We start from the raw sequence: 14,115 nt of genomic DNA, 5'->3' as shown, positions 1-14,115 counted from the left end.
TTCCCCTTAAATTATAATCCCCCTCCTGGTCTCTAAACAGTTTTTGTATGTTACTTGGTAGTAACAAATTGTTTGCTTTGTACATTACTTGTGCTGTTTGGAAGTCCACAATGTCAATAATGACCGAAAGAATAAGGTCGCGAATACAAGCGGCCGAAATGAGTTTTCTTCAACGGGTGGCTGGCATCTCCCTTAGAGAGTCGCTGTCGCTGTCGCTGCTTCTTCGCCTGGAAAGGAGCCAGCTTAGGTGTTTCGGGTTCCCTAGGGAGGTCCTCGAGGCACGTCCCACTGGGAGGAGACCCAAAACCTACCCATTCAATATACTCACGGCTTCCACTGCCGTGGCTCTGGATGTTGTTATAAACCAGGATAGCACCCGAAGGCTCTGGAAGACGATCAATCAGGCTAACAGTTGACATGCAGGTCAAAAACCCATTCCCCTTATACCCTTTACTGACCCCGGCAGCATACTTCCACTGCAGTACGGCCACCATTAACATGAACCAGCCCATGACTGAGATTGATGTCCATCTTCATGCTCATATTATGTCTAAGAGTGGCCTCAACTGTTTCCCAATGTATCTCGCAGCTCCATAGTACAACTTTCTTGATCATTTCAGTTTTGCTTGTTGTCTGTGCTGCCCTATTAATTACATCACCTAAAAGTAAAACATTACAAGGTCCTTTTTGTTCACTGTCATCATAGTGTCCTCTTTCACCAATTGTCACATGTTTCACATTTCCTTGTTCCTTGATAGTCTGACTCTGCAGTGTTTCTCTTGAAACCAGCTTCTATACTTATACTGCCTCTGCAGGGCCGTGGGAAGATATTTACAATAGGAGGTGCTGAACGTTTAGTAGGGGGTGCGCGTGCTAGCGCGCGCTAGAGCACGCTGCAAAATGCACGTGCACACGCCTCGTGCACGAGCATTTTCGCACATTTTCACACAGAAAAGTGGCTTTTACTTTCCCTCTCCACACGCATGAGCAAACTGACACAGGCAATTAACCAGGATAAGGCGCCGATACTGTGATACAGCATAGCCTATTTATTAGGCCTAGTAACAGAAATCTGTTTTGATTAAAATTATTATTATTTTTCCCCGCTCCTGTCCGAGGGGGGGGGGGCTGTGCCTGGGGTGAGGGGGGTGCTTCAGCCCCCCCTCACCCTCAGCCATGTAGCTGACTCATTGAACAAACCTGACTTTCTGTTCTTCAGGGTTCCGTTCATGAAAATCCTGGAAATATCTTAAAATTAGAAAAAATGGAAAAAGTATTTGGATATGGATTGTTTATTTCCAAAACATGTATAACATTACACAAAATTTGTAACATACCGAAAGTCGTTATTTGGCCGAATGGGCTGCGTGATTGCAGCCTGGCTAATGTGTACCGGATGTGGCAACAATAACAGATCTACAAGCTCACAACGTGCTGCAGCGCGAAATGCCCTAGGATAGGTGGTGTAGCAAAAAAGTTGGCACAACATTTGGAATGGAATTATACCATTATATTCTATGGCTGCTTTATTGTTGCTACACTGCCTGTCTTTGGGCATTGCACATGGAGTAAAATACCCATTCTTGCGCTGAATTGATTGTTATATACGTAGGTCTGGAAATTGGTTTAAATATTCTGGAAAAGTTTTGGAAATTCATTGGTAAAAATGTGTGGGAACCCTGGTACTTCTTCTGCCTTCTTGCTGACCTCATCTTCCAAACCTTCCCCTTACACATTGCAGCTATTATGTCCAAATGCCTGACATTTAAAAGCATCCGAGCGGTGGGGGAATGTATACTCTCACATCACGTATCCATCTGAGTGGTGGGGGAATGTGTACTCTCACATCACATATCCAATGTAGATCTTTTCCAAAAAAAATTCCTTGCCAAATGTGATCAGAACTGATCGAGAGACTATCCATTTTTATCTCATTCCTGTTTGACTTCATGCGTATGACCTCGCTTATCTTGGCACGCTGAATACCTTTTAACATCCTCTTCTGACACATCTTTACCGTGCCAAGTTGCTCTGTTATCATCTCAGTAAGTTGCATCAGATTCCAACCAGCGAAAGACGCTCCCAGCCTCCCCACTTCTTTTTTACTTCTATAGTCTTTATCCCACGATTTTGTAACCCATTTCCACCCCTGTGTCAATTATCTAATGTGATCCTGGGCTCTACACACCCTCCATCAACCTAGTCCCCATATATGGGGGACATGGGGAGAGCAACGGACTTGAACTCATGCTTCCTTCATGCATGAGTGTCCAAGTTGCTCCTTTACACCTGACAGGGGGGAGTTTCCCTGGTTGGACGTAGCAATGTAGGAAGGAACACGTTATTCCAACCAGTTCCTTTCCCCTCCATCAGGCGCCCCGGCTGGCCAGGGGGAGGCAGTTTAGAGTCCAGGATTACTGCATGTTTTTTGTGAGGGTACCTACCCTAGGGGACCTGGGGAGAACATGCAAACTCCACACAGAAAGGCCCTTTCGCCAACCCCGCCTTCGGGTATGGGCACTGATGACGCGGAGGAGGAAACACGCCGCCAGCACCCACAGCGTCCTGAGCGGGAATCGAACCCAGGACCTTCTAGCTGTGAGGCGACAGCACTACATCTGTGCCACCGTGCACACTCCTCCCCACTTCTGCTGGTCTAACAATTACTTCATGATCTTCTTCCGTCCTTTGAGTCCTTTCTGCCACGTTTGCTATATCTATCCCAGCCCCGCCATTACGTCTACACTCCTGTAAACATTTTGATAACTTTCTCTCGCCGCTATCATCTCCCTCCTCCATTTCGCCTGGGGAGATATTACACTTTTGAGGCCACATCAGGCAGAGGCTCTGAGCCACTCTGCTACACTCACCCCCCTTTTGACCTCCCACGGGGAAACCCGATCCGGGTCACGGCATCAATGTAATGGCCTGGGATTCAAACTCGGGTCTCCCGCATGAAAGTCCAACATCTTAACCACTAGACCAAAGGGATATCCCTATGGACTGGGGGAGATATTAGACTTTTGTGCTGCCTGGAGGCCATCAGGGAGAGGCTCTGATACATAAACAGGTATATATTGTCTGGTCATGCCAGGCTACTCATAGATAACTCTGAGGAAGATGTTTCGACATCCAAACACTGACTCATTCTTTTGATGTCGACATAACAAATGTATGTTCCGAGAGAAGGGAGGGAGGGGCCTACAAGAAATGCTGGTATAAATTTCTGGTAATTTGTGTCAAATAACCAGAAGACACGTCTTCATTCAGACAACATATCTTCATTCAGACAACATATCTTCATTCCAGGTAAAATAACGTTTATTTTATTTTAATGTTAACACAATGTTTTGTAACCGTCACACTGGTTATACAATATATACCAGTGATGGAAGAAGTTTTCTGTTTAATTGTTACCCTTTTTTTTTTTACATTTATTTTATTTTGGAGATATTTTAAGTGTTTGCTGTGTATTCATGATGTCCTGTTTGTAGTTTATGTTTGGCAAATAAGTGTAGTTTTATTTCTGCCTCTTGGCCAGTTCACACTTCCAAGGAACAGCAATGTCCGTGTTAACCTATGTGTTGGTCTATCTATGTGTTGGTCCACCTATGTGACTATGAGTACCAGTAGGGGCAAACGTGGCGCTGTTGTGCCAGAAACAGAGAGAGAGAGAGATAGTGCTGCACTGTTGCCTGCTAATGACAGAGAGAGAGAGAGAGAGAGAGAGAGAGAGAAAGAGAGGGGGGGGTAGGGGTAGAGGGGAGTTGCACCACTCAGTTCACACAGGTGTGATTTTTACTGTTAAAAGGATTTCAAATATGTTTTAGGTCAATTCCTCATCTACTCTGGCTTTTGTGAACACCCCAGACTGTTTTTAAGTTGACAATATCAGTCACCAGAACCAATGACTGGGTTTTTATAGGAAGCAGCTAAATACTGAATCGAGCAACTTAAAAAACGGTCCTGGGTGTTAACAAAAGCCTGAGTAGACGATAAAACATCCCAAGTCCCAGTTTTTGAAAGTCAAATGTAAGAGGTTTCTGTCAGTATATGCAACATGTGGCCCTCTGGAGTGAGTGTGGAAATAGTGGTCCCTTGTCTCATACATTTCCCTGTAATTATTTCCCTCTAGATTTGAATCTTTCATGGTGAGAGATGGCCCAGCATGACAGAGAAGTGACACGTCGTGAGGAGGAGGGGATCTCTGCTGGTCCTCCAGGGAGCACAACAAGAGAGGACTTTTTAAAATGTGAGTATGTGTTCATATAATACAATTACATGTAACATTTACATTACACTAGACCTGTACGTGCCCGTCGGCTACTGGCCTACTTGAGAACGATGCAACTTGGGAACCTAATAATACCCGTTGTCAACTTGTCATAGCACCCGTTTTAACTGTCTGTCTGTGTCCCAAATGGAGATCTCTCTGTATCTGCCTGTGTGTGAAGAGGGCAAACTGACTGACTGTGAAAAGTGGACTGGTTAAGTAGGCTAATCAATTGTCAGGTGTGGGGTTGCCATGGCAATCAATTGGCTGAGGCAGAGGCTGGAAATTGCACAGGTGAGGGGATTTAGGCTGATTAGGCCCACTGGCAGAGCCTGAGCAGAGCCTTTTGTGGTGGTTCTGGAGAACCATGGGTCCGACCATGGGTCCGGGCACTGCACTCCCTACATTGTATGTAGTCATAGCACTTCATAGTATATATGTACAGCATAGTATAGTATATATGTATAGTTTATATGTACAGTGTCATTATATAGATATGTTCTAGCTACGTTCTTAGCTTACGCATGTTTCTTGATAAATGCTTTTTATATATGTGATGTATTCCCATGCTTTTGTTCTTGCTAAATGTAAGTCGCTCTGGATTAAGAGCGTCTGCTAAATGCCTAAATTCTAAATTCTTACGGGGGTGTGGAACGTGTGTGTCGAATATGAAGTCAGTGAGGAAAACGGTTCTCGAGTTACGTGCATTACAACCGTACACACACGCATTACCTATAGTAGATGTTATGGAATCAGGACAGACTCATAATTATCCGTATCCGTATAAACAGATTTGTATTCGTATAGGCAATTCGTAACAAACAGTATGCAAGTGTAAATCAGATTTGTATCTGTAATGTACAATTCGTAACTCTTATTCTCAGATTCGTAATTCAAATGTTCACTTCTGTGTCTCAAATAACCACTTTCGTGTCTCAAATACCCACATCTGTGTGTCAACTTATACATTTTAGAAGGAGATTTATTTGTGACTCTCCACTGAATTTTGTGAGTAATTATGAGACTCTTTTACCTCGCTGTTAGTCATATGATTTGTAACTTGTAAGAAATAAAATCACCTATGCACGCACCAGATTTGTACTCGTATAGGCAATTCGTAACAAACAGTATGCAAGTGTAAATCAGATTTGTATCTGTAATGTACAATTCGTAACACTTATTCTCAGATTCGTAATTCAAATTTTCATGTCTGTGTCTCAAATACCCACTTTCGTGTCTCAAATACCCACATCTGTGTGTCAACTTATGCATTTTAGAAGGAGATTTATTTGTGACTCTCCACTGATTTTTGTGCGTAATTATGAGACTCTTTTACCTCGCTGTTTGTCACATGATTTGTAACTTGTAAAAAATAAAATCACCTATGCACGCAGAGTCATTTGTATTTGTATCTCACATTTGTGTGTCAACTTAACTCAAATTTAGCTGTTAATTTGCACGGATGTGTGAGTATTTTTGAGACTGAGAGAACAGTCTCATAATTATCTGTATCTGTAACAACAGATTTGTACTTGTGAAGTGCAATTCGTAACTCTAATTGTCAGATGTATCTCAAATCTTAACATTTGTAATTCAACTTAGAAATTCTAAACGCAAATGTAGCTGTTAATGTCCACGGATGTGTGTGGCAATTTTGAGACTATTGTACCGTGGTGATTTCACACCAATCTGTGACTTGTGTAGGGAGCAGTACCGAGTACCTCCAGTAGATGGTGGTGTGGGTACCAGATCTTCGGCTCTGTATAATTAGCTAGGATTAGACTTCCTGTTTACTTCTGGGTTGGGAGCTAGCTAGGATAAGGCCTTCAGAATAAGAGGTTAAGACCTCGTAATTAATGTGTTCTTTTAAATGTCATACATTTATTTAAAAAAAATCACACCCGTGTGAACAGAGTGGTGCAACTTCTCTGTATCGTTCCAATTTATTCTCTGTATTGTTCCAATTTCAGTTCCTATTAGTTCTCTGTATCGTTCCAATTTGTATCGTTCCAGTTTCTTCTCTGTATCGTTCCAATTTGTATCGTTCCAATTTCTTCTCTGTATCGTTCCAATTTCAGTTTCCCCTCTATTGGTTCTCTGTATCGTTCCAATTTGTATCGTTCCAATTTCTTCTCTGTATCGTTCCAATTTCTTCTCTGTATTGTTCCAATTTCAGTTCCTATTATTTCTCTGTATCGTTCCAATTTGTATCGTTCCAATTTCTTCTCTTTATCGTTCCAATTTGTATCGTTCCAATTTCTTCTCTGTATCGTTCCAATTTCAGTTCCTATTGGTTCTAACACGATCTCTCTCTCTCTGTTTCTGGCACAACAGCGCCACACAGAATATGGTCAGAATGGTCAGAATAAGAGGTTAAGACCTCGTACTTAATAATACTTAATAATACTATTTGAATTGAAATCCTGAATATTTTTTCAATTTTTGAAAAAAATCTGAAAAGTAACATAAAATGGGAGACCTCTACAACACCACACCATCCGCTAAGCGGGAGAGGTGTAAAATAAAAAGTTACCGGGCCCCCAGTGGGCTCAGAGGTCAAAAGTGTGCCATTTCCAGACCAGAGTGGACGCTGGACCAAAATCGGCTCTTCGTATCAACAGGTCTGACATATGCACGCGTATAGATTGGCTATTTTTGCTCCGACCTGTATGTATGCAGTGTGGCCGTCTGGAGTGATTGTGGAAATATAGTGGCCCTCTCCACCATCAAAGTTGCCCACCCCTGAAATAGGTGACGCTGCTCCACAGTACAAGGGTATAGGAAAATGTACCAAGACTGCAAAGTGTCCAATTTAATAGGATAGCCATTTTAAATCGGTAAAACATTTTAGGGCACATATAAGTACTCTAGTAAAAAGACATATAATATCATATCATAAATGCATTTTTTTTAAATAAATGTATGACATTTAAAAGAACACATTAATTACGAGGTCTTAACCTCTTATTCTGAAGGCCTTATCCTAGCTAGCTCCCAACCCGGAAGTCTAATCCTGGCTAATTATACAGAGCCGAAGATTTGGTACCCACACCGCCATCTACTGGAGGTACTCGGTACGGCTCCCTACACAAGTCACAGATTGGTGTGAAATCACCACGGTACAATAGTCTCAAAATTGCCACACACATCCGTGGACATTAACAGCTACATTTGCGTTTAGAATTTCTAAGTTGAATTACAAATGTTAAGATTTGAGATACATCTGACAATTAGAGTTACGAATTGCACTTCACAAGTACAAATCTGTTGTTACAGATACAGATAATTATGAGACTGTTCTCTCAGTCTCAAAAATACTCACACACATCCGTGCAAATTAACAGCTAAGTTGACACACAAATGTGAGATACAAATACAAATGACTCTGCGTGCATAGGTGATTTTATTTTTTACAAGTTACAAATCATGTGACAAACAGCGAGGTAAAAGAGTCTCATAATTACGCACAAAAATCAGTGGAGAGTCACACATAAATCTCCTTCTAAAATGCATAAGTTGACACACAGATGTGGGTATTTGAGACACGAAAGTGGTTATTTGAGACACAGAAGTGAACATTTGAATTACGAATCTGAGAATAAGAGTTACGAATTGTACATTACAGATACAAATCTGATTTACACTTGCATACTGTTTGTTACGAATTGCCTATACGAGTACAAATCTGGTGCGTGCATAGGTGATTTTATTTCTTACAAGTTACAAATCATATGACTAACAGCGAGGTAAAAGAGTCTCATAATTACTCACAAAATTCAGTGGAGAGTCACAAATAAATCTCCTTCTAAAATGTATAAGTTGACACACAGATGTGGGTATTTGAGACACGAAAGTGGTTATTTGAGACACAGAAGTGAACATTTGAATTACGAATCTGAGAATAAGAGTTACGAATTGTACATTATAGATACAAATCTGATTTACACTTGCATACTGTTTGTTACGAATTGCCTATACGAATACAAATCTGTTTATACGGATACGGATAATTATGAGTCTGTCCTGATTCCATAAGATGTTGCATAAAGGGCCTTGCAAACGGGGAGCGATAAAACGTGCCTATAATTCATTTTCAATGAGACCTGCGTTTTTGCTCGGAGAAGTCGCGGTGCGACAACGCAAGCGTATTTACGTGAGCGCGGTCCCGTGAATTTGTTGCGCGTGTGCTCGTTACGTGCACACGCCCACGACTCACCAGACCTGGATTCTGTTTAGCTTTTTTTTTTTTTACGCTTGCGTTGTTGCACCCCTCTTCAACAGACCTGGAGGAGACCTGTGTTCATCCAGGCAACAACGCCTGCGTTCCTCGCTTCACGTTTGCAAGGTCCTATCTATCGGTCCAAATGTGTTACGCAGGAAAAAAATATTACGCCTGTGGGCATCATGGTCGCGAGATAACAGGCAGCCCACTTTTGTTTTGGACTATAACTCTTGCGGAACCTACTTGACATAATAATAATAATAATAATAATAATAATAATAATAATAATAATAATAAATACTGTAAAAAATAAATCTATTTTTATTATTTGAAGTTATTATTTTTGAATGTATGAAAATGTTGGTGTACAATAACATGTCCAGAATAGAGTCATCAGGTAGAACGTGTTTAATTATTTGTGATATTTTATCATGTGTTTTTCTATAACAGATTCCTCTCCTCTGTCGTTGGACCCAAACACGGTAAACGGTGAACTCATCCTGTCGGAGAACAACATGAAGGTGACGTATACCGTGGAGGACCAACGTTATCCTGATCACCCAGAGAGATTCACCAGTTACCCTCAGGTGCTGAGCAGCGAGGGTCTGTCTGGACGTCGTTACTTCGAAGTAAAATGGACCGGATGGTGGAATGTCGAGGTAGCGGTCAGTTATAAAGACATCGACAGAGAGGAGGCCTTTGGACTCAATGACCAGTCCTGGAGCTTACGTTACTCTAACTCTAATAAGCGCTACTGGTTCACTCACGACAGCGTCGATACCGAAGTGACAGGACCTGTTGTCTCCTTAGGGGGGAGCAGGTGGGGGGTGTATGTGGATCACGGAGCAGGTGTTCTGTGTTTCTACAATGTTCGTGGAAACGACATGACGCTCCTTCACACGGAAAGAACAACCTTCACTTCACGACCTCTGTATGCAGGGATATGTGTTAGTGGTACAGCAGAGGTGTGTAAGATCTGGTGAACAGTTGCTGGGAGGGTCATTTGAAAATATTTTTAAATTAGCACCATTGGATTTTCTGACCCTAAAAATGTAGATTTAGCCTCTAGATTAATCATGATTCTATGTAATCTAGAAGTCGAGATATTGAAAAACTATTCATTTTGTGAGGTACCCTCACAAAAACATGCAGTAATCCTTGTCTCTAAACAAACTGCCTCCCCCTGGCCAGCCGGGGCGCCTGATGGAGGGGAAAGGAACTGGTTGGAATAACGTGTTCCTTCCACGCGCTACGTCCAACCAGGGAAACTCCCCCCTGTCACGTGTAAAGGAGCAACTTGGACACTCAGGCAGGAAGGAAGCATGAGTTCAAGTCCGTTGCTCTCCCCATGTCCCCCATATATGGGGACTAGGTGGAGGGTGTGTAGAGAGGGTGTGTAGAGAGCCCAGGATCACATTAGATAATTGGCACAGGGGTGAAAAAATGGTTACAAAATCGAGGGATAAAAATTAAAAATAAAATAAAAACTATTCATTTTCAAAGGTCACCATTTTTCAAAATCTTTCTGCACACATGTACTCATGGATTTCATGATTTGTCATACGCCAAAAATGTATAGTTTTCCTAATCTCCCAAAAATGTCAACAAACCTTCCTATTTGGACATACTGTAGAACTGGACTATAGGGTTGGTAAGAGTGATTTGGTCATCTTTAGTCCGTATAGTGCTGGTGTCTCCAACAGCTTCTGAGTGTATGCTCAGTATTCACAGACAGTATGTGTCGGGCATCTGAGTCAGTAAATGACATCATCATCAGTGTCATAATGGACCCGGTCAGGTTCTCATCTAGCCCATTCAGGCCTGACCTCAAAATTTAAAAACATTATTCTAAATCCTCCAGTTTTCTGAAATAAATATTTTCACGATCTTTCTAAAATAGCAGACCTACAAGCTCATAGATGAGCTTGTAGATCTGCTATTTTTCAATAGCTAAATTATAACAATGTTTAAAACACCAAAAGGGGTTCCCGCCCAAAATGGGCTAGACAGAACGTAAGTTATGGCTATAACTATGGATCTATGAGACCGAACGATGACCGTCACTACGGTCATAACAACGAATGATGCCCTCATCTTCCTCTTCTCGAGACCAATATATCAAAAATGTCATGCCCACATGACCCGGGGAGGCGGTCTCACCGTATAAATTATGCCCGGTGAGGGCGGCTCCGCCTCCAGCCTCGAACGCCTCAGAACGTTCCGAGCGACAGGAGATAGTGACGGTCATCGTTCGGTCTCATAGATCCATAGTTATAGCCATAACTTACGATCTATATCGACCTCACTCTGACCGTCACTACGGTCATAACAACGGATGACTTATACCAACCGGGTCGCGAGGAACAGGGTACTCAGCCCCATCACCATCTCGCTGGGCAGCTGCAAGCAGGACGGTGGAACCCAGCGATAGCTGGGATTCCACGTTTAGTCTGTAGAACCTCGCAAATGTGCAAGGCACAGTCCATGAAGCCGCTGCACAAATGTCCTCCATGGACACTCCACTTAGTGCAGCCCAAGAAGTGGCCACTCCCCTTGTGGAGTGGGCCACCACATTCTCAGGGACCGGCTGGCCTAGATCAACATAGGCCGCCGAGATTGTGTCCACAAGCCAATGCGACAGCCGTTGCTTGGACAAGGGAAGCCCCAACCTCCTGCCCCCATAGCAGACAAACAGCTGCGTGCCTGTGCCTCGTATGGCCTGTGTGCGATCCACATAAGCACGAAGTGCTCGGACTGGACACAATGTAGAAAGGCCCTCCACAGTTTCCTGGGGGCCCAGAGCAGAACGCAATGCCGTAATTTCCAGCACTCGGTTCACCGTCTGCGGAGTAATTACTTTGGGCAGAAATGCCGGGTTAGGCCACAGCGACACCCCTGTGCCCTCGGGTTTCCACCTCATGCAGTCTTGGCTGACTGACAAGGCCTGCAGCTCACCGACGCGTTTGGCAGAGGAAAGCGCCAAAAGAAGTGCCGTCTTACGAGAGAGGGATTTCAGATCGGACTGATCCATCGGCTCATACGGGGTTCCCATCAAGGACCGCAGTACCAGAGGGAGATCCCAAGCAGGGGCCCTCAAGGCCCGTCCGGGGCGTAGCCGCTTGACACCAGCCATGAACTGAGTGACAAAACTATGCCTACCAACTGGTAGCCCATCAACCTCCTCATGCCGGAGGGAAATAGCGGCGGAATACACCCTGATGGTGCTGGCTGCTCTGCCAGCATCCAAGAGGGACTGGAGAAAACGTAAAACCAGGGATACGTTGCAGGTGACAGGATTCGCCTGCTGGGCAGCACACCAGGCAGAGAAGCACTTCCACTTGTGGTCGTAATTGGCCCGGGTGGAAGGCGCCCTGGCATTACGCATTGTGTCAAGGACGGCCTCATCTAGCCCTTGAGGGAGGGGCTCAGAAGAGGCCATGCCCAGAGCTGCAGAGTCATCGGCTTGGGGTGCCAAATCTGACCCTCTGCCTGGGACAAGAGGTCTGCTCTGGCCGGCAGAGGCCATGGAGACCCCTGAACCAGCTGAAGGAGGTCTGGAAACCAATGTCTCCCTGGCCATCGGGGTGCAATCAACAGAATCCTGTAGCAACCCAGCCTCACCCGATGCAACACCTGAGGAATCAGGGGCAGTGGAGGGAAAGCGTACATCAAGCCGTCCGGCCATTCTCCTGACAGAGCATCCAGGCCCAAGGGGCCCCCCTGGCCCGTCAGGGAGAACCATAGCTCGCAGTGAGCATTCTCTCGAGAGGCGAACAGGTCTGCTCGGGCCCGGCCGAAGCGGGTCCATATCTGTGAGATCACCTGTGGGTGAAGTCTCCACTCGCCGGAGAGGGGGCCGGACCTGGACAGAAGGTCTGCTGCCGTGTTCACTACTCCCGGCACATAGATTGCCCTGAGGGAGGCCAAGCAAGGCGCGGCCCACCACAACAGTTCCTGAGCCACCTGTAGGCAACGAAGTGACTTCGTGCCCCCCTGGTGATTTATATGATAGACCGCTGAAGTGTTGTCTGACCTCACCAGGACATGCTTGTCGCGGATAAAGGGGAGGAGAGCCCTGAGGCCGAGGTGAACAGCCCTCAGCTCCAACACATTGATGTGTTCGGACGTCCAAGGAAGCGCCCACTGACCTCTCGCTGTCCTGCCTTCCCATACGGCTCCCCAGCCGGTCTGGGAGGCATCCGTCGTCACCACAGTCCTCCTGAACGGAAGGTCCCGAAGCGGGACCCCTCGTGTCAGCATCGTGCAGTCCCTCCATGGCCGTAGAGCGTGAAGGCAAGGCCTTGTCACCACCAGCTTCACATGCCGGTCCTGCTTGGGATCGAGGCCGAATGAATTCAGCCACCTCTGGAGAGGTCTGGCCCTGAGCAGGCCGAGTGGGACGACTGCTGTGGCGGATGCGATCATCCCCAACAGCCGCTGGACCAGAACCATCTCGACACGCGTGCCGAGACGGAAGTGGCGCAGGAGTGTTTGGATCCGTAGAACCCTCTCCGGGGACAGAGAGACCACCATGGTCACTGAATTGAGACACAGGCCGAGAAACCCTGTCTGTTGCCTGGGTTCGAGGTTGCTTTTCTTTAGGTTCACTCGGAAACCCAAGGACCGGACATGAGACAACACCTGCTCTGTGTCTGCCGCAACCTGGCTGCGAGACGGTGCGGCGATCAGCCAGTCGTCGAGATAAGGGAGGACCTTCATGCCTGAAAGCTGAAGAGGGTACAGAGCGGCCGCCACTACCCTTGTGAACACCCTCGGAGACAATGACAGCCCGAATGGGAGCACTCTGAACTGGTAGGCCTGCCCTTGAACGGCAAAGCGGAGAAAGGGCCTGTGACCCGGCCAAATGCGGACATGGAAGTACGCGTCTTTCAGGTCGAGAGTGGCGAACCACTCTCCCTGACCAATGGACTGGCGTATGTGTTTTGTCTGTAACATCTTGAAAGGTAGGACCTTCATGTACCTGTTTAGCCACCTGAGATCGAGGACGGGCCGAAACCCGCCGTCCTTTTTTGGCACCAGAAAATATGTTGAGTAAAAACCTGCTTTCTGATCGGTTGAACTCACCTTTGTAATTGCGCCTTTCTGCAGCAGGGTGGAAACTTCCTCCGCCAGCGCGCGTGCTTGGACAGGGTCCCTGACCAGAGTCATACGGACCCTTGAAAAGCGGGGGGGGACGCCGTCGAAATTGGAGTTTGTAGCCCCTGGCGACTGTCTCCAGTACCCAGGGGTCTGATGTACGCTCTACCCAGCTGTCCAAGCAAAGCCGGGAGAGACGTTCGACGGCCGGCCCCGAACTCTCATGCAGAGCCCCCTTGGCGCCCTGTGCCCTTGCGGGGGCGACGCCCTTGAGGGCCACCTCTGTTAGTGGCTCGGGATCTAGAACCTTGCTGCCAGTGAGGCTGCTGCCGGGCGGCCGAACTGGGGGCCCGAAACGCCTCATCCTGGTGCCTGCCACGCCCCCAGGACCCTTGGTGGGGCCCTGAGCCTTGATAGGAACGCCGTGGTCCGAGTCTGGAGGTAACAGACCGGCGAAACCGTTGAACGCTCTCCCGTGTCTGAGCACAGCGTTCAGTTCTGTCCAGCGTCTCCTGGAAGTCTG

The 14,115-nt window shown here is 46.0% G+C and overlaps 1 protein-coding gene across 1 annotated transcript in view; it reads right to left on the bottom strand.

The window, feature by feature from the left end:
• Window positions 1-10,743, bottom strand: part of LOC306929842 (equilibrative nucleobase transporter 1-like) — a gene marked incomplete at both ends in the record, with an annotated part of 36,916 nt that extends 26,173 nt beyond the window's left edge. Inside the window, one exon of the mRNA XM_079510578.1 lies at window positions 10,656-10,743. Within this exon, the coding sequence (XP_079366704.1) occupies window positions 10,656-10,743 (88 nt within the window). The remainder of the gene's footprint in view (window positions 1-10,655) is intronic.
• Between the last annotated feature and the right edge of the window lie 3,372 nt (window positions 10,744-14,115).

The sequence above is a fragment of the Electrona antarctica genome, assembly GCF_951216825.1.
Source record: "Electrona antarctica genome assembly, chromosome: 9".
NCBI classification, from domain to species: Eukaryota; Metazoa; Chordata; class Actinopteri; order Myctophiformes; family Myctophidae; genus Electrona; species Electrona antarctica.
Note: the sequence above shows the minus strand (reverse complement) of the source record. Positions and strands in the feature narration are given on the sequence as shown.